At 64.7% G+C, this 26,264-nt stretch overlaps 4 protein-coding genes across 7 annotated transcripts; 3 read left to right on the forward strand and 1 right to left on the reverse strand.

Moving 5' to 3' along the window:
- The first annotated feature begins 797 nt into the window (after positions 1–797).
- Positions 798–4,782, forward strand: TRIM63 (tripartite motif containing 63). The gene is made up of 9 exons (XM_064731777.1): positions 798–958; positions 1,048–1,214; positions 2,455–2,623; positions 3,416–3,511; positions 3,648–3,881; positions 3,987–4,009; positions 4,165–4,289; positions 4,377–4,457; positions 4,556–4,782. The coding sequence occupies exons 1-9, from the start codon at positions 800–802 to the stop codon at positions 4,564–4,566; spliced, it is 1,065 nt and encodes a 354-aa protein (XP_064587847.1). The 5' UTR covers positions 798–799; the 3' UTR covers positions 4,567–4,782.
- A 937-nt stretch (positions 4,783–5,719) lies between these two features.
- Positions 5,720–9,267, forward strand: SLC30A2 (solute carrier family 30 member 2). The gene is made up of 8 exons (XM_064731726.1): positions 5,720–5,836; positions 5,971–6,161; positions 6,539–6,685; positions 6,954–7,107; positions 7,189–7,345; positions 7,723–7,828; positions 7,909–8,043; positions 8,948–9,267. The coding sequence occupies exons 1-8, from the start codon at positions 5,787–5,789 to the stop codon at positions 9,091–9,093; spliced, it is 1,086 nt and encodes a 361-aa protein (XP_064587796.1). The 5' UTR covers positions 5,720–5,786; the 3' UTR covers positions 9,094–9,267.
- On the reverse strand, positions 9,164–17,513 carry EXTL1 (exostosin like glycosyltransferase 1). The gene is made up of 11 exons (XM_064731725.1): positions 16,923–17,513; positions 15,536–16,750; positions 12,367–12,460; positions 12,180–12,287; positions 11,491–11,610; positions 11,281–11,413; positions 11,077–11,195; positions 10,720–10,815; positions 10,413–10,499; positions 10,115–10,275; positions 9,164–10,037 (listed from the first exon to the last, which is right to left on the reverse strand). Exons 2-11 carry the CDS (start codon positions 16,462–16,464, stop codon positions 9,638–9,640), a joined length of 2,247 nt encoding a protein of 748 aa, XP_064587795.1. The 5' UTR covers positions 16,465–16,750; positions 16,923–17,513; the 3' UTR covers positions 9,164–9,637.
- Positions 17,514–18,794: 1,281 nt separating this feature from the next.
- Positions 18,795–25,530, forward strand: PAFAH2 (platelet activating factor acetylhydrolase 2). Of its 4 annotated transcripts, none has more exons than XM_064731508.1 (11): positions 18,795–18,917; positions 19,870–19,958; positions 20,526–20,673; positions 20,816–20,912; positions 20,999–21,067; positions 21,150–21,264; positions 22,506–22,619; positions 23,371–23,462; positions 24,124–24,294; positions 24,413–24,561; positions 25,264–25,530. In XM_064731508.1, the coding sequence occupies exons 2-11, from the start codon at positions 19,875–19,877 to the stop codon at positions 25,356–25,358; spliced, it is 1,134 nt and encodes a 377-aa protein (XP_064587578.1). In that variant the 5' UTR covers positions 18,795–18,917; positions 19,870–19,874; the 3' UTR covers positions 25,359–25,530. The 4 variants fall into 4 exon arrangements, with proteins under 4 accessions (XP_064587578.1, XP_064587574.1, XP_064587576.1 ...); XM_064731504.1 differs by having other exon boundaries at positions 18,881–18,932; XM_064731506.1 differs by having other exon boundaries at positions 18,897–18,934; positions 19,874–19,958.
- Positions 25,531–26,264: the final 734 nt, after the last annotated feature.

The following is a 26,264-nucleotide window of genomic DNA, read 5'->3' on the forward strand; positions in this document are numbered from 1 at the left end:
CCCGGGCTGTGTGTGCCCCTTGTCCCAGGGATGTTTGGGTCCCCTCTGGGCATGCATGGCCCTGTTAACCCGATGCCAGTGTGTGTCCCCATGGGTATGTTTGGGGTCCCTTGGGTCCTTGCATCCCTTATCCCGATGCCCGGCTGTGTGTCACCTCTGTACGATGTTTGGTCCCTTGGAGCCGTGCCGCCGTTTACCTATGTCCCCTTCTCTCCAGGGTATTGGTCCCCTTGTCGATGCCGGCCCTGTTACCGATGTCCCCCTTGTCCCCAGGGGATGTTTGGGGTCCCTTTGGCGTGCCTGGCCCTGTTTATCCCGATGTCCCAGGGTGATGTTGGTCCCCTTGTTCGATGCCTGGCCCTGTTTACCCCGATGTCCCCCTTGTCCCCAGGGTGATGTTTGGGGTCCCTTTGGAGCCGTGCCTGGCCCTGTTTATCCCGATGTCCCCCCTTGTCCCCAGGAGGATGTTTGGGGTCCCTTTGGAGCCGTGCCTGGCCCTGTTTACCCCGATGTCCCCCTTGTCCCCAGGGTGATGTTTGGGGTCCCCTTTGGTTCGATGCCTGGCCCTGTTTACCCCGCAGCAGCGCCGGCCCGGGCACGTCCGCGGCACGGGCGGGCAGCGCCGCCTGGACAGGCTGTGCCCGTCTTGTTTACCGGCCCTTCCCGGCCCGGCCCGGGTGTCAGGTGCTGTCCCGGGACACCCGACACCGCGGCGGCCGCGTGACACCGGGGCACCGATAAATAGCGGGGCGGGGGGCGCCGGCAGCGAGAGCACCGCGAGCGGAGCACGGCCGAGCCCATGGAGTTCCAAGCGGGGATCCTGCACGATGGCAGCGCCATGGAGAGCCTGGAGAAGCAGCTCATCTGCCCCATCTGCCTGGAGATGTTCAGCAAGCCCGTGGTGATCCTGCCCTGCCAGCACAACCTGTGCCGCAAGTGCGCCAACGACGTGTTCCAGGTGAGCGGGGTCTCTGTGCCGGGCTGGGGACAGCGAGGGACACTGAGGGACACAGAGGGACCCTCCCCGCGTTCGTGTCCCCCTGGCAGGCCGCCAACCCGTACTGGCAGAGCCGGGGCACTCTGATCTCGGGGGGCCGGTTCCGGTGCCCCTCGTGCCGCCACGAGGTGCTGCTGGACCGCCACGGCGTCTACGGGCTGCAGAGGAACCTGCTGGTGGAGAACATCATCGACATCTACAAGCAGGAGTGCTCCAGGTGGGCGCCGGGGCTGTGGGGACGTGGGGACACGGGGGTGGCCCTGCCATGTCCCAGCAGCAGCACTGAGACCCCAAGAGATCACCCTGGGGGCCTTTCTGCTCAGTGATCCCTGATTCGGATCTTTTCCTGACTCAAATCTCCCTCCCTCGACCAAAATCTTCTTCTCCAGACCCAAAACTTCCTCCCTGGATCCAAAATTTCCTCCCTGAACCCAAAACTTCCTCCCTGGACCCAAAACTTCTTCCCCCAGGCCAATTTTCCCCAGCAGTTAGTGCCCCTGGCTGTCCCAGGGGGATGGCAGGTCCCTGGGGGCTGTGGCACGTCCTGCTGTCCCCGTGCTCCTGCTGGAACATTCGGGGGCAGATAAGAGGTGTGGGGAAGGAACGCAGGCTCTGCTGTGACAGCAGGCACCGGGGCTGATAAGGGGGACAGGGATGGTTTGGGGGGCCCAGTGGGGACAAGGATGGAGCTGGGGGGGACAGAGGGGTCACAGGCTCTCGGGGCAGAGCGTGATCCCAGCCAAATCCCCTGGGTCGCTGTAAATATTGTGTGAGAGCCATGGGGACGGGGACGATGGCACGTGGCAGGTGGCCGGGGGGGCCGGGGGGCCCAGGGCTGTCCGTGTGTCACAGCTCTGCCTTGTCCCCCTGTCCCTCCTCGCTGTGCATGGCACGATTGAGCTGCAGCCCCTGTCTGGGAGCCCCCGGGGCTTTCTGGGTGTCCCCACCCCGGTCACACGATGGTGACAATAAATCCGGGCAGCACAGGGCTAAAATTAGGCACTGGTGCAGCGCCTCTGGATCGCAGCCCCCCCGTCCCCAGTGCCACCCTGCCATGGTGCCCTGAACTGGGACACACAGGGGCTGGCGGCTCCCAGAGGGGACCTGTGGGATTGTGCCAGGTCCCCTCTTTCCCGGGGACCTGATTTTGGGGTGACAGAGGGGGTGTCACCCATGGTGGGGGTGAGGCTGAAGTGGGGACACCGTGGTGGCAGGGGTGTCCCTGTAGGGGAGACAGGGATCATCACAGGTGACATCCACATCACCATGGTGTGGATGCCACCATGGTGGGGACATCACCATGGTGTGGATGTCACCATGATGGGGACATCACCCTGGTGGGGACATCACCCTGGTGTGGATGTCACCATTATGGGAACATACCCTGGTGTGGCTGTCACCCTGGTGTGGCTGTCACCATGCTGGGGACGTCACCGAGGCTGTGCCACCCTCTCCAGCAGGCCCCTGAAGAAGGGGGAGCACCCCATGTGCAAGGAGCACGAGGACGAGCGCATCAACATCTACTGCGTCACCTGCGAGGTGCCCACCTGCTCCATGTGCAAGGTCTTTGGTGCCCACAAGGACTGCGAGGTGGCCCCTCTGGAAAGCGTCTTCCAGGGACAGAAGGTGCCCTGAGGGGGGACCCGGGGGGGCTCAGGGCCATGTGCTGAGCTGGGACAGTGACAAATAACTCTGGGGATGGCTCACGGGGTATTAATAGCCCGCGGGTGACTTCGCCCAGGAGACAGGCTATATTTAGAATATTCAGAGCAACTGTGGTTGGTTGGGATGTGGGGGAGCAGAGCTGGGATGAGCAATGCCCAGCTGGGCACTGGGACAGGTTCCTGTCCCCAAAGGAGTTAAAATGGGGAGCAGAGCTGGGATGAGCAATGCCCAGCTGGGCACTGGGACAGGTTCCTGTCCCTGCAGGAGTTAAAATGTGGGGAAGTAGAGCTGGGACGAGCAATGCCCAGCTGGGCACGGGAACAAGTTCCTGTCCCTGCAGGAGTTAAAATGTGGGGGAGCAGAGCTGGGATGAGCAATGCCCAGCTGGGCACTGGGACAGGTTCCTGTCCCTGCAGGAGTTAAAATGGGGAGCAGAGCTGGGATGAGCAATGCCCAGCTGGGCATTGGGACAGGTTCCTGTCCTCAAAGGAGTTAAAATGTGGGGGAGCAGAGCTGCGATGAGCAATGCCCAGCTGGGCATTGGGCATTGGGAGAGGTTCCTGTCCCCACAGGAGTTAAAATGTGGGGGAGCAGAGCTGGGATGAGCAATGCCCAGCTGGGCACTGGGACAGGTTCCTGTCCCCAAAGGAGTTAAAATGTGGGGGAGCAGAGCTGGGATGAGCAATGCCCAGCTGGGCATTGGGCATTGGGAGAGGTTCCTGTCCTCAAATTCTCCTCTCTGTCACTCACCAGACTGAGCTGAACAACTGCATCTCCATGCTGGTGGCGGGGAACGACCGGATCCAGACCATCATCTCCCAGCTGGAGGATTCCTGCCAGAGCACCGAGGTGAGGAAAGAGGGAAGGAACCCCCAAAACCCGGGGGTGAAACCCCAGCGGGGCACGGTGTGGAGCCCACGGAGCAGGGATGCTGCAGGCGCCGGAGGGACGCACGGGTGCCATCGCTTGTCCCTTGTCCCCGCAGGAGAACAGCGAGGCGGCCAAGAGGGAGCTGTGCGCTCGCTTTGACGCGCTGGCGGCGCTGCTGGAGGAGAAGAAGGCGGAGCTGCTGCAGCGCATCAGCCGCGAGCAGGCGGACAAGACCGCCTTCATCCAGAGCCTCATCTGCCAGTACAAGGAGCAGCTGGAGAAGTCCAGCCGCCTGGTGGAGACGGCCATCCAGGCAGCCGAGGAGACCGGGGGGGCCGCCTTCCTCATGGTGAGACCCCCAGACCTGCCCCAATGTGGGGTCCCACTGTTGGGGACAGCCTGGTGGCTGCTGCGGCTTCACTCACCTCCTCCTTCCTCTTCTCTCTCTCCACAGAATGCCAAGCAGCTCATAAAAACGTAAGTGCTCAAACCGGGGCAATCTCCTCAATCCGAGCCCCACGGGCAGGATTTGAGGAGTGGGGGCTGCCCTGAGCCCCTGCCCTGCTGCCCCCCGGCCCCCAGCCCAGGGAGGGGACAGGGACACCCGCACCCATCCGTGCTCTCCTGCCCAGGATCGTGGAGGCCTCCAAGGGCGCTCGCCTGGACAAGATCGAGCAGGGCTACGAGAGCATGGACGCCTTCTCGGTGAGCCTGGAGCACCTCAGCGAGGCCGTGCACGCCCTGGACTTCGACCCTGGTAATGCAGCCCCCAGACCCCCCTCACCTGGTGGCACCCTCTGCTCCTCCCGGTGCCTCCCGCTGACCCCTGGCCGCTTGTTTGCAGCAGAGGAAGATGAGGAGTACTTTGATGGGGAGGAGGAAGAGGAGGTGGAAGAGAACGGGGCGCCCGAGAGGACAGTGATGGGTAAGGGCTGAGCCCACGTCCCCAGGAGCCCCCAGCACCCACGGGGCAGCTCTGGGGGCCTGGGCTCTCCTTCCTCACCCCATCCTCTCCCTCGGCAGCTTCCCTGTAGCCGCAGCAGCGTTGGGACGGGCACGGGATGTCCGGCGACGCCTTCGGGATGGGGGGGACACGGGGCAGGGCCCGGCAGCCTGGCGAGCCGGCCCTGCTCCAGCACAGGACACTTTTCTATACGGGTGCAAACGGGACAATTCCGCACGTTTTGTAATTCCCTTGTTTTGTATATAATTGTCACGCATTTGGAATTTGTGTATTTTGTAAAGAAAAACCGCTGCTTCGAGTGGTTCTTTCCTTGCTCGCCTCTCGCTCTCGGCTCACTGTGGGTACCGGGGGTGGCTTTGCCAGGCTGGTGCCATCAGAGTGTCCCTGCCAGCACCCGGCGTGGCACAGGGACACCTCGGGTCCAGCTCTTCATTTCCAGCCTCATTAGCACCTCTGGCAGCGCTGGCAGCCGCTCCTGGCCGCCCGCCCGGGGTATGACAGGTTGGCACCCGGCAGGATTTATCTCCTGGGGATGGGGTGTCCTGTCCAGGGCTTGCTCTGGGCCTGGAGAGGTGGCACAGGGGGGCTGAGGGTGCTCCAGGCTGGGCCAGCCCCCAAAATGGGGATGGTGTGGGCAGCGAGGTGCTGGTTTGCTGCTGAGGAATGCACCTGGGGTGAAATGCATTGGCTGAGCTCAGAAATGCACCTGGGGTGAAAAAATACACCATAAATTCTAATACACATCCTAAATGCGAAAGTACCCCATTAATGCTTTTCTCCTGCAAAACCATGCGTCCTGCTCAGAGGGGAAACCAAGGCAGGACCCAGAGCTGAGCCACGAGGGCAATTAGCCCAGGGTAATTAACGCTGCTCAGCCAGGACAGGGGCAGGAGCCTCTGCTTTGGGGGGGTCCAGGTTAATCCATCACACAGCTGGATCCAAACTGGGGGGGTTCCAAAGCAGAGATGGGGGGTCACCGTGTGCCTTGGAGGGGACATGGGGCCGTTCCATCCCCCTCTGCCCCCAGCCCGGGTCTGTGCAGCCCCTGGGGACACTCGGGGTGGGGGTCCCACATTAATCCCCCCCCAGCAGCAGCACAGCCCCCGGCTGGCCGGAGAGGGGCCCTGCCCGCGGCAGGCCCCGCGGGCGCTTTGCAGCCGGCCTGGCCGTCCCTCCTCCAGCCGGGATTTGCACACGAATCCCGGCTCTTCACACGAGCCAAGGCCACCGGCTGCCACCAGCGCCGGGGTCACCGCGCCGAGCCCCGGCCGCAGCGGGAGGAGGAGGAGGATGGCGGGCGGCGATGAGAAGCGGCGCCTGCTGAGCGAGGGCAGCGGCGGGTACGGGGGTGCCGGGGGGCTGGGGGTGCTGTGCCCCCTCTGCTCTGCGGTCCCGAGCGGGGTCTGGGGGGGACCGGGCTGGGGGCAGCGCTCGGGGTGCGCCCGAAGCCCCCCAGCCCCAGGCTTGGCCGCAGGTGCTCGGTGGGGAAGGACGGACAGAGCGCGGCGCACGGACAGGAGCCCGCGCTGGAGCTGGGCACGCGGCGTGGGCAGCACTGCCACACGCGGGGACACGGCGCCCACCCCGGGCAGCAGCAGCGGGCACGGAGGAAGCTCTACCTGGCGGCTGGCATCTGCCTCTTCTTCATGGTGGGGGAGGCCGTGGGTGAGTGCGGGGGGCCGGCTCCTTTGGGGTACCCGGGGGTCGCCCCAGGGCCCCTCTTGTCCTGGTTCCGCCCTGAGGGAGCGGCCACAGCTCCCTGCTGGCTTTGTGTGGGTCAGGACACCCAGTGGGACCCGCCTGTGGCACGGGGTGAGCTGAGCTGTGCCCAGCTCGGGGCAGGACCCTGCCGTGTCCCCCGATGTCCCCCGATGTGTCTGCAGGCGGGTACCTGGCACACAGCCTGGCCATGTCCCCCAATGTCCCGTGTCCACAGGTGGGTACCTGGCACACAGCCTGGCCATGTCCCCCAATGTCCCGTGTCCACAGGTGGGTACCTGGCACACAGCCTGGCCATGTCCCCCAATGTCCCGTGTCCACAGGTGGGTACCTGGCACACAGCCTGGCCATCCTGACGGACGCTGCCCACCTGCTGACGGACTTTGCCAGCATCATGATCAGTCTCTTTGCCCTCTGGGTGTCCTCACGGCCCCCCACCAAAACCATGAACTTCGGCTGGCACCGAGCAGGTAACACGGTGGCACCACCCCAGGGTGACATCAGAGCACCCCAAGGTGCCCTCCCCGTGTGGAACAGGGGCGCTGGGGTGCCCTGAGGGGCCTGGGGAGCCCTGGTAAAGCCCTGGCACCGTGAACAAGGCAGGGCAGAGGCGCTGCCAGCCCTGTGCAAGGAGCACCCCAGGGATGGGTGCTGGGTGCCCACACCGTGCCCAGCATCACCAGGGATGGTGCTGGGGGTGGCACGGCAGTGTGACAGCCATGGGGGGTCTCTCCGCAGAGATCCTGGGCGCTCTGCTCTCCGTGCTCTCCATCTGGGTGGTGACGGGGGTCCTGGTTTACCTGGGGGCGCAGCGCCTGCTCTCGGGTGACTACGACATCGAGGGAGGGGTCATGCTCATCACCTCCGCCTGCGCCGTAGCCGTCAACATCGTGTAGGTGCCACCACACTGTCCCCAGTGTCCCCTCCCTGAGCCTGAGGGCCCCCGGGGGTGTCACCAGTGCCCTGCCCGCAGGATGGGGCTGGCTCTGCACCAGACGGGCCACGGGCACAGCCACGGGGCAGGCGGCGAGCAGCCCAACGCCAGCGTCCGAGCCGCCTTCGTGCACGTCCTGGGGGACCTGCTGCAGAGCCTCGGCGTGCTCATCGCCTCCTACATCATCTTCTTCAAGGTCTGAGGGGCTGGGGGCTAATGGGGTGCTGGGGGCAAAGGGGGTCTGGGGGCAAACAGGGTGCTGGGGACAAACAGGGTCTGGGGGTAAACGGGGGGCTGGGGGAAAACAAGGTCTAGGGGCAAAGGGGGTTTGGGGGTAAAGGGGATGACTGGGGCAAAGGGGGTGCTGGGGGAAAAGGGGGTCTGGGGGCAAAAGGGGTGCTGGAGGCACAGAGGATGATGGGGGCAAATGGGGTCTGGGGACACGGACACAAACAGCTGTGGCCAGGCCCAGGGTGGTACAACCAGGACCGTGTGCCCGCCCCACCGGTCCCAATGGGGGTTTGGGGTGCAGTGATGGTGCCCCGGGGGTCTCACCCCTGTCCCCCTCCCCAGCCCGAGTACAAGTACGTGGATCCCATCTGCACCTTCCTGTTCTCGGCGCTGGTGCTGGGCACGACGCTGACCATCCTCCGGGACGTGCTGCTGGTGCTCATGGAGGGTAGGGACCCCCAGAATGGGGACAGGGGCACCCAGGGGTGCCCTGAGCCCGTCCCTGCAGCCCCCCGGCTCTGCCCACAGGGACCCCCAAGGGGATGGATTTCAACGCCGTGCGGGACACGCTGCTGGCGGTGCGGGGCGTGGAGGCCGTGCACAGCCTGCACATCTGGGCGCTGACCGCGGCACAGCCGCTGCTGGCGGTGCACATCGCCATCAGTGAGTGCCACAGCACGGGGACAGGGGGGACAGAGCCACCAGGGAGTGCCATGGGGGGACAGGGCATCTGTGGGTGCCACAGCACGGGGACAGGGGGGACAGGGCATCTGGGAGGGTCACAACACGGGGACAGAGCCACCAGGGAGTGCCATGGGGGGACAGGGCATCAGGGAGGGTCACAACACAGCAACAGGGCTGCCACAGCCGCTGCTCTCGGTCCACATCGCCATCAGTGAGTGTCACAACACAGGGACAGGGGGGACAGAGCCACCAGGGAGTGTCACAGAGAGGGACAGAGCCATCTGTGGGTGTCACAACATGGGGACAGGGCATCAGGGAGGGTCACAATGTGGAGACAGGGCTGCCACAGCCGCTGCTCTCCAGGTACATCGCCATCAGTGAGTGCCACAATAGGGGGACGGGGGGGACAGAGCCATCTGTGGGTGTCACAGTGCAGGGACAGGGGGGACAGAGCCACCAGGGAGCGTCACAACATGGGGGACAGGGGACAGAGCCATCAGTGAGTGCCACAACACGGGGACAGGACCATCTGTGGGTGTCACAGTGCGGGGACAGGGGGGATAGAGCCATCAGTGAGTGCCGCAGGGAGGGGACAGGGGGGACAAGGAGCGTCACAGCAGGGAGACAGAGCCATCTGTGGGTGCCACAGCACAGGGGACAGGGCTGCCAGAGCCACCAGTGAATGTCCCTATAGCGGGACAGAGCACCACTGAGTGTCACTACAGGGAGGACAGGGGTGCCAGAGCCACCAGGGAGTGTCACATTATGGGGCAGGGGTGCCAGAGCCGATGCTCTCGGCGCATGTCACCCTCAGTGAGTGTGACAACGGGCAGGCAGGGCCGGGGCTCCCCGCACCCCCACATCCCCACCTTTCCCCCCTCAGACGCGGCCGCCAGCGCGCAGGAGGTGCTGGAGGAGGCGAGCTCGCGGCTGCAGGGCGCCTTCCGCTTCCACAGCACCACCATCCAGGTGGAGAGCTACTCCGAGGAGATGCGGGACTGCCGGGAGTGCCAGCCCCCCCGCGACTGACCCCCGGCACCTTCCATGTGCGGCAAATAAAGCAGAGCACACGGGGCTGTGTGTGCGGGGGGATGCTGGGCCCGGCTTTATCTCCGCTATCTGCAGCAGCCAAGGACACACCCAGAGCGGCTGTTGGAGGCACCTAACATTCCGTATTTCCGTCCAGCTGGGAGGAAAGCCAGCTGGAACACCCTTTTCCCTTCTGTGGGGAGTGCTGCTGGGCAATGGGGGGTGCTGGGCTGCCCAGGGCCTGCGGGGGACGCAGCTGGAGCCACGCAGGGAGGTCACACACGGCTCTTATCGCTCCTCTGTTTGCTCTCGGGAAGGTGAAGGACTCTCCCTCCCCGCAGGGCTGCCCGGGTTGTTCCCAGGGTGCGATGGCAGAAGGGTTGCAGCACCCAAAACCTGGTGCCCCCCAAATCCCACAGCCTTTCCTCCATTCCACCATCTGATCCTACCTCTCGCCCTCCTTTATTGCACTGGTGAAAGCCAATAACGAGTAAAACCCCGTCAGCATCAGCAGCGATCCTGCCCCTGGGGCCCGGCCCGACCCTCACGGCCTCTCCAGGCTCGGGTATTTCTTGCGCAGCACCGACACCTGGTCCTTGAAGAGGACGGGGTCGAGGCGCAGCCGGGAGGACACCAGGGGCATGTAGCCGAACCAGTTCTCCAGCTGCTTCAGGCAGTCCTGGCGCTGCCCGAGCCGCCGGCCGCCCTCCGTGCCCCGTGCCCCGGCCGGAGCGGGGGGCGGGCCCGGGGGGGTCCCCGCAGCCCCATCATCGCCGCAGCCCGCCTGCCGGGCCGCCCCCTCCTTGTGCTGCTTGCGCTGGGTCACCTTGACGGGCGGCAGCTTGGTGACAGCGGCCACCAGCGCGTTCAGCAGCATGTCCTCGCAGGCCGGCAGCTCCCGCAGCCCCGCGGGCAGGTACTCGGTGAAGAGGCTGTGGTAGTACCTGTGGGGAGAGCGGGGTGAGGGCCAGGGGGTGGGTGAGACCCTCCCGAGCCCCCCAGCCCCGTCCCGGGCCGGTACCGGTGGTAGAAGGCGGCGGCGCTGAGCACCATGGAGACCTCGTTGGTCCAGCGGGACGTGCAGCCCCAGCGGCCCCGCTCGGCGTCCCAGAAGTGGCTCCACGTGGGGAAGCCCACGATGCGCTCGGGGAAGCTGAGCCACACCGAGAAGGCAAAATCCACCTGGCACGGCCGGGGCACGGTGTCGGTGTCACCCCGGGCAGTGCCACCACCGCGGGGACTGCGGCAGGGCACCACGCTGCCCCTGCAGGACACGGGGACATGGGGACAGCCACAGGGAGCCGGGGCCGGGCCCTCACCTCGCTGGTGGACAGGGCGGTGTCCTCGTCCAGGCTCAGCACCGCGTCCGTCTGGATGGCCTCGAACGGGAAGAAGCGGTCGCTGAGCTGTGGGGGGAGGAAGGAAGGGCAGGTTGATGCCCTGGGGTGGCTGTTCTGGCCCTCTGCCCGTGTCCCAGATCCTTGTCCGTGTCCCTGTCCCCTGTCCCAGCCCCCTGCCCGTGTCCCTGCTCCCTGCCCCTATCCCTGGCCCCTGTCCGTGTCCCTGTCCCCTATCCGTGTCCCTGTCCCCCGTCCCAGCCCCCTGCCCCTGTCCCTGTCCCCTCACCTTCCTCCTGCCCTGGATGATGGTCATGGGCACGCTGCTCTGGGGCCATTTCCCGCTCGGGGGTGGCGGCTTCTCGCAGCTCCACAGGACCACGATCTGCAAAGGGCAGGACAGGCGTGGCTGGAGGGGTTGGGTGCGTTCTCTGCTCCAGCCCAGACCATCCCAGAACCGTCTCGTGGCAGTTTGGACCAGGATAAACCCCCAGGTGGTGCAAAGGCCTTGGGAGACAGCTCTGCCCACCCAAAGGTGACACCACCAGCCACCCCCTCCACCCCTAAACCCACCCATCCCCTCTCCTGCTCCCCGCAGGGCCCAGCCCCACCATCCCCCGGATCCCTGGGACTCTGCTCCTCCCACCTGGGCGCAGTACTGGGATCCAGACACGGCCTGGATGAGCCTGAGGAGGGGCTGGGACAGCGACCCTGCCTGCGAGACCGCCCGGATGAAAGCCGTGAACTTCTTGGAGGGACTGTAGCCTGAAAAAGGGGTGGGAAAGGGACAGGAGAGGTGCTGGGCACGGCCCGAGTTCGCGGCGCTCAGCCGGGGCGGGCAGGGCCCTACCGTGGTGCAGGTAGTAGAAGGGAAAATCCCCGAGGTGCGTGGAGAATTCGGGCAGCACCAGGAGCCCCCCGGGCAGCGCGTTCCAGAGGCGGCGGGAGCGGGAGCGGGCCGGGTCCAGCCGGTCCCGGATGATCTGCCGGAGGCGCCAGTGATGCCCCAGGGCCCCGGCCGTGACCGGGGAGGGGGCTCGGGGGGCGGGGGTAGCCTCACCTCCAGCGTGGTGTGCACGATCTTGTCCACCGAGGAGAAGTAGGCATCCCACAGGAACTGCGTCTGCTGCTGGAAGGCCAGCACACGCTCGGGGCGGATGCAGCGCACGGCAGAGGGGATCTGTGCCGGGGGACAGAGGGGTCCTCACCTCAGTGTGCCCCCAGGCTGGGCTGGTCACCTCTGTGCCCCCAACCATGCCAGGGACAGCCCCTGCCCACGGATGTGGTGCCAGCACAGAGAGAGGGCTGCATCTCCTCTCCCTGCAACAGGATCAGGCCCAGGATTCCCAAAGGTTTGTGCCCAGGAAGATCCTTCCCACCTTCCCCCCAGATGAACAGAGCCCCGGGCCTGCAGCTGGGGTGGGATCCCAATTCCAGGCTGGGCCAGACCCTCCTGCACTGCCCACAGTGCAGCTGGGGTGGGATCCCAATTCCAGGCTGGGCCAGACCCTCCTGCACTGCCCACAGTGCAGCTGGGGTGGGACCCCAATTCCAGGCTGGGCCAGACCCTCCTGCACTGCCCACAGGGGCTGCACTGAGGTGGGACCCCCATTCCAGAGTGGACCAGACCCTCCTGCACTGCCCACAGGATGTTGGGGTCTCATCCCCAGGCTTGTCTGGGGGCTCCACCGCTGCTGGCATTGGGACTGGGGTCTGGGGCTGGCGTGGGGCAGGATCTGGGCCCCGTACCTGCAGCAGGAGCCTCTCGCTGCCCACCACAGCAGCCTTGCCCCAGTCGATGGCCTCGGCGAAGGGCAGCTCCCAGCCGTCGCTCAGCAGCACCGGGATGCAGGCGGCCTGTGGAGGGACCCCGCAGGCTGGGACAGAGCCCCCAGACCAGGTGAGGGTCTCCCCCGTCCCCCTGCCCTCCCTGTACCTGCAGAGCCTCCAGGAAGCGGAAGGAGCCCAGGCGCCTGCCCCGGGGCACGATGCAGAACGTGGAGTTGTGCAGCAGCTCCTGGTAATCAAACCTGGTGTGGGAGATGGGCAGGGGTCAGCCGTGGCCCCTTCCCCTCCTGGGGGCACCCCAGAGGTGCTGCTGGCACCTGCCAGGTGTGGAGCCAAGCCAGGGCAGGGTTAGGAGCGGATTGGGCTGATTTTGGCTCTGAACATCCCTGGTCTGTGGGAGCAGAGATCTCCTGGGTGCTGAAGGGATGGACCTGGGCATCCCTTAAAGAGGGGGGGTCAGGAAGGGACCCCAGTGCCCTTCGAAGGCACTGACCCAGCTCCTCCCACGCTCCAGCAGTGAAACCCCACACAAAGCCACCACCCGAGCCCCCGAGCCCGAAACTGCAGCGGCTCCTGAGCCGTGCCCAGACCTGCTGGGCAGGACCAGCCCTGCCTGCCCTGGCAGCGTTCAGGGAGGGGCAGGGGGTGCCGGGCTCGCCCCTGGGGCTCTCAAAGCCCCTTCTGTGCCGTGCTGGGAGCGGCTCGGCCCCGCCGGGTCCCTGCGGCCGCGCCGGAAAATCCAATATTGACTTTAGGTCGGGACAGACCCCGTCTGTTCCTGCCCGCGGGGAGGGGCAGCGCTGCTGCACGGGCTGGGGGGGACCCGCATGGGCCAGCCGGGGGAGTGGGAGGCAAAAAGAGCCCTTGCAATGTGCTGGTCCCAGGAGGGAGGGTGTTCCTGGTGCTGGTGCCAGGCTGGGAGCTGAGGCTGTGTCACCCCTGTGGGTGCCTGAGCACCCTGGCACGTCCCAGCGCTCCGGGATGTGGGAAACCAGCCCCAGTGCCAAGGCACAGAGTTTCACAATAAAATCTGCCTCTGGATGAACCTCCCAGTGTCTCCAAAGACGCCAAAATCCCTGACCCGATAACACCCAAACCCCCGGCGGGGCAGCCGGAGGGGTGGCAGCGGCTCAAACCCCCACGGAACCACAGCAGCCACAGGCACATCCCGGGGCCAGAGCCGGCTGTCACCTCTCCTGGGTGCCCCAGACCCTGCCGTGACCCCCGGCAGCCCCGGTGGGCAGCGGGACCCGGCCCGGGGGTGTCCCTGGCCCGCAGCCGGTGCGGTGGGGCCCTGGCGCCGGCCGGGCTGCGGGGCCGAGCGCTCCCGATGGAAACATTCGCTCCTGACGCGCTGCGGTTTCCGGGCAATCGCCGGCAGGGCTTCCTTGTTTTGTCAGGAGCCGGGACGGGCGCCCGCCGAGCTCCCTCCGCCCGGTCCCGGGAGCCGCTCCGGCCGGGCACGGTGCCACCGGTACCGCAGAGCCACTCCCGGCCCCGGGAGCCGCTCCGGCCGGGCGCGGTGCCACCGGCACCGGGGGCTCCGACAGCCGCTCCGGCCGGGCGCGGTGCCACCGGCTCCGAGAGCCGCTCCCGGTCCCGAGAGCCGCTCCGGCCGGGCACGGTGCCACCGGTACCGCAGAGCCGCTCCCGGTCCCGAGCGCCGCTCCGGCCGGGCACGGGGCCACCGGTACCGGGGGCTCCGAGCGCCGCTCCGGCCGGGCACGGGGCCACCGGTACCGCAGAGCCGCTCCCGGCTCCGCCGAGCGCTCCGGGCACGGGGCAGCGAGGCCACAATCGCCCTTCATCCCAGAACAGAACCAGATCGTTCGGGGCAGCCCCTCGGGCGTGAGGAGGATGATGGAACCCACAGCAGAGCCTTCCTCTGCTCCCCGAGCGCCTCCAGCACCGGACACAGCGGGTGAACGGGACGGCCGGGTCTCGCCGTGTCCCCTGCCCGGGTACGGGAGCATCTCCCCGGGCAGGAGGGCCCCGGTGCCCCCGCAGAGCCGGCCCCGGTGGCCGTGCCCGCGGTTTTGTGCCCGGTGTCCCGCAGGGAGGAGCAGGGCAGGCCAGGCTCGGGGTCACACACAGCACGCTGCCCGCTCCTCGTGTTCCCCATCGATCCCCGGCCAAAGCCGCGCTGGGAGAGGTGTAAATCCCCCCGTGTTTGCAAACAGCATTAGGGGATTACCTGGGTGGGCGGGTGGATGGGGGGGAATCCTCACCCCGCTGCCCCCTGGCACAGCGTGGGGCTGACCCGAGCCCCCTGCCCTGCCAGCCCCACTGTCCTGAGGTGCCCCGTCCCAAAGAGCCTTTGCTGCAGGGGCTGACCCTGCTGGGCTGGGGGCACCTCCAGACAGGGCCATGTGGTGCCTGACCCATCCCAAAGCCCCGGTAATCCCAGTGCCAGCACCCCAGCTCCACTTTTACCTCCCAGCACCTCCTAAGACGCTTTGAGGATGATGCCCAACGTGGCCTCTCCCCATCTGCTCTCCAGCCGGATGTCCCCAGGCAGTGGGACAGGCACCTGCCCATTGTCTGTGGGATGGGCTCCGTGTTTACCAGCCCTGGATTCATCAGCTGGTCATGGGTCCCAAGGAGTTGGATGGGGAGGTGAGGAGCTCCCTGCAGAATGGAGCCCCCAAACTCACAGAACTTTGTACCCCAAATTTTTCCACCACTGTGTCCATCCCACACTGCTGCCACTGTGTCCATTTGTGGTGGGGGACGCAGTGGGACCCCCAGGCACCACCAGCACCAATTAAACTCAGGGCTGCCCACACTGGGACGCCCACAGCCCCGCCAGTTTTGTGGGATTTCCAGTGGAGCCAGTGAGGGGGGGATGTTTCGGGCTCATCTCCAAGAGAAACGTTTGTGTTGGGGGAGAGCGGGAGGGGGGAGAAGAAAAGCGTCATTCATCAGCGTCGGGAGAAAGGGAAATCGTATTAGAGGCGGTGGCACGACGGCAGATAAGAGCTGCTCTGGCCAGATTACTCCAACTTTAACAGAGAGCAGGAAAGCCCTGAGCAGTCAGCACCTCGCTCCCCACCGTGCAGTGAAATCCTCAGTGAATTTCTCTCAGGAGAACCCAAAACTTCCCTCTCACCACAGCTGCACCCCACAGAGAGGCATTGGGGGGACATCTGTGGGGTGTCCCCAGACCTTCCTGCACAGCTGCACCCCACAGAGAGGCATTTGGGGGGACGCTTGTGGGGTGTCCCATTGCCCCTGGCCCTCCTGCACAGCTGCACCTCACAGAGAGGCATTTGGTGGGACATTTGTGGGGTGTCCCATCGCCCCCATCTCTGCCTCACCTCTCATAGTCCGCGTTGTCCTGGTCACAGCGCGTGTCCTTGTGCCTGTGCCAGTCCTTGCCGTGCTTGCAGGTGGTCAGGGAGATGATGTCCTTCCCGTTGTGGATGTGGTGCAGCGCGTTGCGCGTGCCGGAGCCGATGCCCGTCAGGTACCGCTTGCCCTTGAACACCAGCAGGAATCTCCTCTTGGGGGGCACCTCTGCCAGCCAGCCGCGGTGCCCGCCGCGCTGCGGGTGCTCCCGGGGGATCAGGGGGATGGAGACGTCGAAGCCGGGCCGGAAGGTGCGGCTGTCGGAGCTGGCCCTGGCCAGGATGGCGTGCCCGGGGTCGAAGCCCAGCTCGCCGCCGTAGCCGGGCCAGGTGCCCGAGTAGAGGTTGAAGATGAGGTGGTTGCGGCCGCCGTTCCAGAGCGGGGAGCTGTGGATTTTGCCCTCCAGGTCGCGCACGTAGTGCTCCGAGAGGCGGTCGCGGTCCAGCGTGTCGGCGCTGAGGATGAAGAGGCACGCTTCCTCGGGCCGGGCCGTGTGGTACCGCGAGCGCTCGATGGAGCTGAGGATCTTGCTGTAGGTCTCCGAGACGGGCTGGCCCCGCTCCTGGGGGTAGGTGAACACCTTGAAGCCGTTCCTCTCGCACCTGGAGAGGTCGAAGCAGGTTTCCATGCGGCACCTGCTGCTCCTATAGGCCCTCAGCCAGGCCGCTCGCCTCTCCCGGGGGGACAGCAGGGCAGCGTCCCCATCCCTCTGCAGCTCCTCGGGCTCTGCAAAGCTCCTGAGGAGGGACTGATCCGTCCAGCGGGGCCAGCTCCTCGGGGCTTCTGCTTTCCTGGCGGAAAACAAAGCGAAACGGCGCAGCTGGTCCCCTCCGAAGAAGAAAAGCAGGAGCCAAGAGGCCAGGAAAGCCAGGAAAATGTATTTCTTCCTGGTCTGCATAGGTTCACACGCAGCCCCAGCTCCTCATCGGGCTCTCGTGGGTGCCAGAGCTCGGTCAGGACGGTGTTCCCAGCCCCGGGTGGGCAGTGGGACGGCTCCTGGCCCCGGGCACTGTCCTGTGTCCTTCAGGCCGTGACAGTCCCAGGGCTGTGCTGGTTTCTCGGGGCCGTCCCGGTGTGCAGAGCCCAGCCCGGTGTCCCGGTGTCCCTGTGTCCCAGCCGCTCACTTCTCCGGGCCCCCGAGCCGCCACAGTGACATTTCCATGGCTTGACCCAGCTTCAAATCCCTGCAGAAAGGGAGAGGTGGCGTCGTCACCGTCCTGCCGCCGCCAGCCGTGCCACCACAAGTGGCTCCACACATCCCTGCGGCGGGACTGGCGTCCGCGGCTCCCTGGGGAACAAACCCGGGACAAACCCTCCCGCAGCCGCCGGAGCCCCCATCCCTCCGTGCTCCGTTACCTTCGGGGTGCCGCGGCCCCGGTGGGTGCCGGGCCGTGTCCCGGAGCCCCGATCGCCGCCTGCCCGCGGCTCCGGGCTGCATCCCCGGCCGGGGAGGGCGGCGGAGCGGCCGCCGGGGCTCCCGGTGCGCGGTCGGGCGGAGGAGCCGCTCCCGGGGCGCTGGGTGTGCTTCCCCCTGGTCACCTTGTCCGTCTGTCCCTGCGCTGGGCTCTCTGTTCCCGTGTCCCCCCGAGACCGAGACCCCGGCTGCTCTCCGCTGTCCCCCTGTCCGGGACTGCCTGTCCCCTGTCCGTCTGTCTGTCTGTCTGTCCCCTCCGGGGCTAACTATCCTGCTGTGCCCTGCACCCCTCGGAGCTGGCTGTCCCTTGTCCGTCTGTCACTCCGGGACTGTCTGTCCCCTGTCCCCTCCCAGATCTGGCTGTCCCTCGTCCGTCCGTGTGTCTGTCCCGCCCAGGGCTGGCTGTCCCCCGTTCCCGCCGGGAGCTGGCTGTGCTGTCCGTCGGTCAGTCCCGCGGGGCTGGCTGTCCCGTGTCCGTGTGGCTGTCCCCGTGTCCGTGTTTCTGTCCCTCCTGTCCGGTCGGTCCCGGTGGTCCCGCGTCCCCCCCGCGCTCCACGTGCCCCCCCCCCCCCCCCGCATCTGTTACACGGAGCCCTGGCCCCGCCCCCTCCTCCTCGGATTGTCCCTCCCCCGGCCTCCCATTGGCTGTCCCCTCACAGGAGTGGGGCGTGTCAAATGGAGCCCCGCCCCCAGCGCGCGCCCATTGGCCGCGCCCACGTGGCACGGGGGGTCCCGGGGGGGCCGGGGCTGAGGGGGGACCGAGCCCTGTCCCTCTGTCCCCTTGTCCCCCTGTCCCCATGGACCCCGTGACCCCTGTCCCCCCGTCCCTCTGTGTCCCCATGTCCCCATGGACCCCTGCCCTCGTGTCCCCTTGTCCCCCTGTCCCTCTGTGTCCCCCTGTCCCCCTGTCCTCCTGGACCTGTGTCCCTCTGTCACTCTGTGTCCCCTTGTCCCCCTGTCCCCGTGTCCCCCTGTTCCCTTGTCCCTGTGCCCCCCTGGCCCTGTGACTCCCCGTGCCCGTGTCCCCCTGTGTCCCAGGGCGGCTTTCCCCGGGTATTTTGGGGTGCTGGGTGTGCTGTCCCCATTCCCCGAGCCGGGCGTGGGCCGGACAGGTCGGGGCTCGTCTGTCCCAGCCCGTCCCGGCTCCCTCCCTGCCCCGCCGGCCGGGCAAGCCGGGACCGGAGCGCTGGATGGCGGCCACGGGCGGGACAGCCCGGCCGGCCCCGCCCGGAGGGCACGGGCAGCGCTCCCGTCCTACCCCGGCCCCGGGGACACCGGCAGGGACGAGCCCAGGGCTCTGTGCAACGCTCTGAGCGTGCCTCAGTTTCCCCAGGGCTCTGTCCTGTGCCCAGCCGTGCCTCAGTTTCCCCGGTGAGCCCGGAGCGGGGCTGTGTGAGCAGGACCTCGCTGGGGACAGTTGTCACCAAACCTTTGGGTGTTTCTGTGCCAGCCTGGCCAGCCCAGCCCCGCAGGGAATTAATCCCCGGCCGCAGAGGGGATTACCGGGGACCCGGGGCCGCTTTAGCTGCAGAAAGAGGATTAAACAAAGGGAACGTGGGGGCGGGCAGAGAGAGCCCCGGAGCACCGCTGGCCTCTGGGGGGGACAGGGCTGGGGACAGGGACACGGCTGGGGACAGACAGGGACAGGGCAGCCCTGGGCTTGGGGTGCTGGGCACGGGCACAGCCCCCACAACTGGGAGCTGTGGTTTTGCGCTGGTGGAACTGGAGCTGTACTGGTGTCACTGGGAGCTGTGATTTCCTGCTGGTGACACTGGGAGCAGTGTCCTGTACTGGTGTCACTGGCAGCTGTAGTTTCCTGTCCTGGTGTCACTGGGAGCTGTGGTTTCTTGTACTGGTGGCCACTGGGAGCTGCAGTCCGTGAGCACTGGAGTCACTGGGAGCTGCCGGGCAGAGTTCACTGGGGCGTGCTGGGAGCTGTGAGCGCTGCACTGGTGTGAGCGGGGAGGGGGTACTGGGGGGCACTGGGCTGGTTTTACTGGGAGCTGGGAGGGCACAGAGGGACACCTGGAACTGGGAGAGCCCTGGGAGCTTGGGAGGGGCACTGGGAGCGCTGGGAGCTGCATGGGTGAGGGCACTGGGAGGCACTGGGAGCTGTCAGGAGCACTGGGAGCGGGTGGTCACAGGGAACTGGGGAGCACTGGGAGCTTGGGAGCTGGGAGCTGGGGGCGCTGGGAGGCATGGGAGAGCATGGAGCACTGGGAGCTGTCAGGAGCACTGGGAGCGGGCGGTCACAGGGAACTGGGGAGCACTGGGAGCGGCGATGGTGACTGGGAGCTGGGGTGGCACTGGGAGGCACTGGGAGGCACTGGGAGCTGTCAGGAGCACTGGGAGCGGGCGGTCACAGGGAACTGGGGAGCACTGGGAGCGGCGATGGTGACTGGGAGCGCTGGGGAGCGCTGAGGAGCGCCGGGAGCCGCGGGCACGGCTCGGGCACGGGGATGCGATGCTGGGAGCTGTAGTCCAGCACCGCCAACTGGGAGCTGTAGTCCGGGCTCCCAGCGCATACTGGGAGCTGTGGTCCGGGGCTGGGCCATACTGGGAGGTGCGGTGCCGCAGCCCCGGGCGCTGCTGGAAGCTGTAGTTCGGCACTCGGGGTGATGGATGCGGGGTGCCGGGGGTGCCAGCCCCACTCTGTGCCCCTGTCCCTGTCCCTGTCCCCGCGGGGGGACAGCACCCGCACCCCACGATCCCGGCACAGGAATGGAGGGGTCTCACCCCTGAGCAGCCCCCGGGGGCTCTGCCCTGGGACGGGGTGGAATTGGGGTCGCTGGGGGGCTCTGGGCAATGGGAGAGCGGTGGGGAAGGGAGGAGGGAGCGGGTTGGGGTCCCTGGGGTGGGGACAGACCCTGAGCCCGTGTCTCTGCCCAGGCAGCATGGGGGCGATGCTGGCGCTGCCCCCGGGGCAGGGACCCCACCCGGTGGGATGCACGGATGTGATGGTGGGGCACACGCGGCAGGTACGGGGTGGGGACGGGATGGGATGGGGACAGAGTGGCACAGGATGGGATGCAAGGTGCGATGAGATGGCCAGGGATGGGATGGATGGCACAGGGATGGGGATGGCACAGGGATGGGATGGGACAGGATGGGATGGCACAGGGTGAGGATGAGGATGGCACAGGGATGAGGATGGCACAGGGATGAGGATGAAGATACAGGGAAGATGGCACAGGGATGGGATGGATGGGCACAGGGATGAGGATGAAGATGGCACAAGGATGGGGATGGCAGGATGGATGGGACAGGGATGGGGATGGCACAGGGGTGAGGATGAGGATGGCACAGGGATGGGGATGGGATGGGCACAGGGATGAGGATGGGCACAGGGATGAGGATGAAGATGGCACAGGGATGGGGATGGCACAGGGATGGGGATGGGGACAGGGATGAGGATGGGGACAGCGGTAAGAATGAGGACAGGGACAGCTTCTCTGCAGAGCAAGGTGGCTGCAGCCAGCTGGTTTTGGACACTGCCACCCCCCTGTGTGCCGTCCCCACGGTGTCCCCTTCCCTGTCCCCCTCAGGGGCTCTTCCTGCGCCTGTTCTACCCGTGCCTGGCCCGGGCCGGGGCCGCGGAGCCGCTCTGGATGCCCCGGCCCGAGTACTGCGGGGGCCTGGCCGATGTCGCCCTGGGTCGGCGCTGGTGCTCCGCGCTGCTCGGCATGGCCATCGGTGAGGGGACACCCCGTGCCCACCCTTAGGGACCCCCGGTGGGGTTCAGTCCCGTCCCCCTGCCCGTGTCCCCCTCCCCATTCAGACCTCTCACACCCCCTGTCCCTGTCCCCGCCCGTTCCTGGTGCTTCTCCCCCTGCAGGCTCCTGCAGAGTCCCGGTGAGCTGGAATGGGCCCCTCAAGCCCTGCAGCCGTGGGTACCCCCTGATCATCTTCTCCCACGGCCTGGGAGCCTTTCGGTAACGTGAGCCCTGAGCAGGGCTGGGGCTGTGGGGACCCTCCCTGGCCCCACCCTGAGCCCCCTCTGCTCCCATCTCCCTTCCAGGACCTCGTACTCCTCCATCTGCACGGAGCTGGCGTCCTGGGGCTTCGTGGTGGCAGCTCTGGAGCACAGGTGGGTGCCCAGGTGCCCACAGGGTTTATCCTGGGGCTGGTGGGACATTGTGGCCAGTGTCCCCTTCCCTCCTGCCCCACAGGGACCACTCTGCTGCCACCACCTATTTCTGCCCGGCAGAGGCTGGCACGGAGGAGTGGATCCCCTTCCAGAGGGTGCCGCAGGGGCAGAAGGAGTTTTATTTCAGAAACAAGCAGGTACCAGGGCTGGGATCCAGGGTGGGCACAGGGGAGGGCTGGGAATTCTTCCTGCATCCCTGGGGATGCCCTGGGAATTCCTCCTGTGAGCCAGGCTGGCCCTGCATCCCTGGGGATGCTCTTCCCATGCTGCTGGGGCTGAGCTTTCTCCTGAGAGATGAGCAAAACGTGGTTCAGCCTGTTTGTCTCCTGGGGTCTGTCTGTCTGTCCAGCTCCAGCTGACCTGGCCCTGGACAATGTCCCCACGCCCTGGGGACAGCAGGGCTCTGTGCCCAGCCCCGCAGCAGCTGCTGGGTTTGTTCCCAGTGGGATTTTTGTCTCTCTGGGATTATCCTGCACAGCTGCTGGCTGGGGAGCAGGGAGGGTTCCTGCTGAGCCACGTTCCCCCCACCCCCTGTCTGTTCCTGCCTCGTTTAAAAGGACAGCAGCGAGTGCAGATTAGTGTGGGAAAGCTCTCTAGGAACGGAGGTGCTTTTGGCAGCCTCGAATCACCTCCCAAACTGTTATTTGTGAGTGTGCTCTGCCTCATGGCACGCTGCGCACAAAAGGGAAACAGCTCTCCTGAGCCCACGAGCACAAATGGTGAGGGAGGGAGAGAAATAAATGGTAATAGTTGCCAGGTCAGTCTCCATTCTGTGTTGCAGAGAGCAGGAGGGAGGTTTTCATTGGAGTTTTTTGTCACTTGTCACCTTTAATGTGCACAGACAGCAGCGCTGGTGTCCTTAGGGCAGCTGAGGACGTGGCCTCAAAGTGGCTCTGAGTCAGGGCAGCCTCTCCTTGAACCGTTTGGGGTTTTGGGATGCTCCTGGGTGGGTTTTGGGGGACACCCAGGTGTGTCCTGGGCAGCCTCTCCCTGAACCATTTGGGGTTTCGGGGTGCTCCTGGGTGGGTTTAGGGGGACACCCAGGTGTGTCCTGGGCTGGGGGTTCTGGGGGGGTTTGAGCAGGGGATGGCTCAGCTTGGGGACAGCTGGTGAGGATCCTGGGCTCTCCCTGCTCTGTTTCCTCCCCAGAGCAGAGACCTTTGGTCATTTCCAGCTGCCTGCTGCCAGATTGGCCGAATTAAAGCAAACCCCACAAAGATCCACCCCAATACACGCGCTGTATCCCCTGCAGAGGTTTGGTGGTGTTTGCTCAGTTCAGGGAGAGAAGCACTGCAGGAAAGGGCCAGGGGGGTCCTGTGGGGAAGCTGTGGCCCCCGTTTGGGGCTGGCAGGAGCTGGGCTCACCCTGCTGGTTCCAGGTTCACCAGAGGGCCCAGGAGTGCGTGCGGGCACTGCGGCTCTTCCAGGGCATCGCTGGTGGCAGGGCTGTCCCTGCCATCCTCCCCCAGGACTGGGATCTCTCCGTGCTGAAGGTACTGGGGGCTCTGGGGGGGCTCTGGGGGGGCTCTGGGTGCCCCAGGATCGCTCCTGGCTGCCTCAGGCTTGTCCTGCTGGCACAAGAGGGGTCTGTGCAGAGTGACACAGTGTGACAGTGCTCACAGGGGCCAAGGGTGAGGGAGGGGATGAGAATGTTGATTCCATGTTTCAGAAGGCTGATTTATTATTTTGTGATATATATTATATTATATTATATTATATTATATTATATTATATTATATTATATTATATTATATTATATTATTATATCGTATTATATCGTGTTATATTATATTCATTACATTACATTATATCTACACTAAAAGAATAGAAGAAAGGATTCCATCAGAAGGCTGGCTAAGAATAGAAAAAGAAGGAATGATAACAAAAGCTTGTGGCTTGGACAGAGAGTCCGAGCCAGCTGACTGTGATTGGCCATTAATCAGAAACAACCACATGAGACCAATCCCAGATGCACCTGTTGCATTCCACAGCAGCAGATAACCATTGTTTGCATTTTGTCCCTGAGGCCTCTCAGCTTCTCAGGAGGAAAAATCCTGAGGAAAGGATTTTCCATAAAAGATGTCTGTGACACCTGAGTGTCCCCAGCCCCTAACCCCAGCAGTGGAACATGGCATTTCCCCATCTAGGGGCACTCTGCTCACCTTCCCTTGGCTTTTTCTCCCCCAATCCCTGATCCAGCTGTGAGGTTTGGGCTCAGAGCCCTCAGCCCTCTCCCTTTTGCAGGACAACCTTGATCTGACCAAGGTGGCCGTCATGGGCCATTCCTTCGGGGGAGTGACAGCAGTGCTGGCCTTGGTGAAGGAGCCCAGCTTCAGGTGAGGGTGCCCAGCCTCAGGTGAGGGTGCCCAGCCTTAGGTGTGCCCAGCCTCAGGTGTGCCCAGCCTCAGGTGTGCCCAGCTCCAGGTGTGCCCAGCTCCAGGTGTGCCCAGCCTCAGGTGTGCCCAGCCTCAGGTGTGCCCAGCTCCAGGTGTGTCCAGCTCCAGGTGTGCCCAGCCTCAGGTGTGCCCAGCCTCAGGTGTGCCCAGCCTCAGGTGAGGCGTGCCAGGGGCTGCAGGGGCTCTGGGGACTCTGGGCTCATCCTGGAGGGAAGGGGAGCCCTGGTGGGCTGTGACAGGGGTCTGAGGATGAGGGAAGAGATGAGGATCTGATCCATGTTTCAGAAGGCTTGATTTATTATTTTATGATATATTAAAAGTATGCTAAAAGAATAGAAGAAAGGATTTCATCAGAAGGCTGGCTAAGAATAGAATAGAAAGGAATGATAACAAAGGTTTGTGTCTCAGGCTCTGTGTCTGAGCCAGCTGACTGTGATTGGCCATTAATCAGAAACAACCACATGAGACCAATCCCAGATGCACCTGTTACATTCCACAGCAGCAGATAATCCATGTTTGCATTTTGTCCCTGAGGCCTCTCAGCTTCTCAGGAAATAAAAATCCTAAAGAAAAGCTTTTCCATAAAAGATGTCTGCTCTAGGTGTGCTGTGGCTCTGGATGCCTGGATGTTCCCTCTGGAGAACCTGCTGTACCCAGAGGTGCCCAGCCCCGTGCTCTTCATCAACACTGAGCACTTCCAGACCCCGGAGAGCGCTGCCAAGATGAGGAGTTTGAGCTCCAGGAACAGCCAGACGAGGATTGTGACCGTGCTGTGAGCCAGGGCATCACCCACCCCTCCTGCTGCAGGCAGCACCCGTGGGTGCCCAGCAGGGACCTCTCTGGGTGCTGCTGCGCGTGCCCTGATGCCCATCCTGCCCTGCCCTGCCCAGGGGGACCGTGCACGAGGGCCAGACCGACCTTGCCTTCCTCCCTGGGAGGCTCTTCAGCCTCATCTTCGGCAGGAGGGGCAGCCTGGACCCTCACAGGGCTCTGGCCATCACCAGCCGGGCTGCTCTGGCCTTCCTGCAGAGACACCTGGGTATGGGCAGGATGGGGAGCAGGGGAAAACAGGGGGCTCTGGGGATGGGGGGCTCTGGGATGGGGATGGGGAGCAGGGGGAACGGGGGGCTCTGGGGATGGGGGGCTCTGGGGGCTCTGGGGATGGGGAGCAGGGGAAAACGGGGGGCTCTGGGGATGGGGGGCTCTGGGGGGCTCTGGGATGGGGATGGGAGCAGGGAAAACGGGGGCTCTGGGATGGGGGCTCTGGGGATGGGGGGCTCTGGGGATTGGGGGGCTCTGGGGGGCTCTGGGGATGGGGAGCAGGGGGAACGGGGGGCTCTGGGGATGGGGTGCTCTGGGATGGGGGGCTCTGGGCTGGGGGGCACCTGGGATGGCGGAATCTGGGGATGGGGGGCACCTGGGATGGGGGAATCTGGGGATGGGGCTGCCCCAAGCACAGGGGGATCAGTGGGTGCCCCTTGGGGGCACCTGGAGGGGCTGTGGTGGCTCTGTCATCTGCAGGGGACACTGTGATGGCCCTGTGAGCTGGAGAGGAGGTTCTGGTGGCCCTGTCAGTGGAGGGGACACTGTGGTGGCCCTGTCAGTGGAGGGGAGGCTCTGGTGGCTGTGTCACCTGGAGGGGAGGTTCTGGTGGCTCTGTCAGTGAAGAGGAGGCTGTGGTGGCCCTGTCACCTGGACAGGGACACCGTGGTAACCCTGCCACCCCCTGTGCCCCGTGCAGAGCTGCAGGAGCAGTTTGGACAGTGGGACGAGCTCCTGGAAGGCGTTGGGGACTCGCTGGTTCCAGGTGTGCCCTTTGGCCGCTCTCACCTGTAGCTGCTCCCGGGCACTGCAAAGTGGCCTCTGTAACCCGGAATGGAGAGCCAGGAGGGGCAGAGGAGCCCTGAGGGGAGCAGGAGCTGGGGCAGTGCCAGGGAAGGTGCCAGCAGAGCCCTCCCTGCCCCTGTGCCTGCGCTGAGGGAATAAAACCCCCAGGGATGAAAACGGAGTTGGGTGTGCAGAGTATAAACAACAGGGGTGGGTTGGGAAGGGCTTTAAACCATCCCCAGGTAAGGAAAATCCCATAATTGTCCCGCAAAGCTGTGCAGATGGAAGGACAATTATGGGATTTTCCTGCAGGAGGAAGGAAAGAAAGGGGAAAGGGAAGGGAAGGGAAGGGAAGGGAAGGGAAGGGAAGGGAAGGGAAGGGAAGGGAAGGGAAGGGAAGGGAAGGGAAGGGAAGGGAAGGGAAGGGAAGGGAAGGGAAGGGAAGGGAAGGAAGAAGGAAAGGAAAAAGGAAGGAAAAAGGAAAGGAAAAAGGAAAGGAAAAGGAAAGGAAAAAGGAAAGGAAAAAGGAAGGAAAAAGGAAAGGAAAAAGGAAAGGAAAAGGAAAGGAAAAAGGAAAGGAAAAAGGAAAAGAAGAAAAAGGAAAGGAAAAAGGAAAGGAAAAAGGAAAGGAAAAGGAAAGGAAAAAGGAAAGGAAAGGAAAGGAAAGGAAAGGAAAGGAAAGGAAAGGAAAGGAAAGGAAAGGAAAGGAAAGGAAAGGAAAAGGAAAGGAAAGGAAAGGAAAGGAAAGGAAAGGAAAGGAAAGGAAAGGAAAGGAAAGGAGCTGAACCTCAGAGTGGGGATGGGGATGGATGGAACTAGCAAAGGTACATCGGCACGAACATTCAAAGTCCTCGCCCCAGGACAGCAAAGGATATGTGAACAAACACAGGATTCTAGCGTTAACCTTCCAGGGAT

Source organism: Zonotrichia leucophrys, chromosome 23 (genome assembly GCF_028769735.1).
Source record: "Zonotrichia leucophrys gambelii isolate GWCS_2022_RI chromosome 23, RI_Zleu_2.0, whole genome shotgun sequence".
Classification (NCBI taxonomy): domain Eukaryota; kingdom Metazoa; phylum Chordata; class Aves; order Passeriformes; family Passerellidae; genus Zonotrichia; species Zonotrichia leucophrys.

What these genes read in the sequence shown, in the direction of transcription:
- TRIM63 (XM_064731777.1), top strand. Translation starts at nt 800, where the DNA reads ATGGAGTTCCAAGCGGGGATCCTGCACGATGGCAGCGCCATGGAGAGC. An exon ending in GCGCCAACGACGTGTTCCAG is followed by an intron (nt 959 to 1,047) that starts GTGAGCGGGGTC and finishes TCCCCCTGGCAG; the next exon opens with GCCGCCAACCCGTACTGGCA. An exon ending in GCGTCTTCCAGGGACAGAAG is followed by an intron (nt 2,624 to 3,415) that starts GTGCCCTGAGGG and finishes GTCACTCACCAG; the next exon opens with ACTGAGCTGAACAACTGCAT.
- SLC30A2 (XM_064731726.1), top strand. Translation starts at nt 5,787, where the DNA reads ATGGCGGGCGGCGATGAGAAGCGGCGCCTGCTGAGCGAGGGCAGCGGC. An exon ending in CTTCGGCTGGCACCGAGCAG is followed by an intron (nt 6,686 to 6,953) that starts GTAACACGGTGG and finishes GTCTCTCCGCAG; the next exon opens with AGATCCTGGGCGCTCTGCTC. An exon ending in GCCGTAGCCGTCAACATCGT is followed by an intron (nt 7,108 to 7,188) that starts GTAGGTGCCACC and finishes CCCTGCCCGCAG; the next exon opens with GATGGGGCTGGCTCTGCACC.
- EXTL1 (XM_064731725.1), bottom strand. Translation starts at nt 16,464, where the DNA reads ATGCAGACCAGGAAGAAATACATTTTCCTGGCTTTCCTGGCCTCTTGG. An exon ending in TCATCCAGGGCAGGAGGAAG is followed by an intron (nt 10,500 to 10,719) that starts GTGAGGGGACAG and finishes CTCCCCCCACAG; the next exon opens with CTCAGCGACCGCTTCTTCCC. An exon ending in GCCGCCGCCTTCTACCACCG is followed by an intron (nt 10,038 to 10,114) that starts GTACCGGCCCGG and finishes CTCTCCCCACAG; the next exon opens with GTACTACCACAGCCTCTTCA.
- PAFAH2 (XM_064731508.1), top strand. Translation starts at nt 19,875, where the DNA reads ATGGGGGCGATGCTGGCGCTGCCCCCGGGGCAGGGACCCCACCCGGTG. An exon ending in TTTATTTCAGAAACAAGCAG is followed by an intron (nt 21,265 to 22,505) that starts GTACCAGGGCTG and finishes TGCTGGTTCCAG; the next exon opens with GTTCACCAGAGGGCCCAGGA. An exon ending in ACGAGGATTGTGACCGTGCT is followed by an intron (nt 24,295 to 24,412) that starts GTGAGCCAGGGC and finishes TGCCCTGCCCAG; the next exon opens with GGGGACCGTGCACGAGGGCC.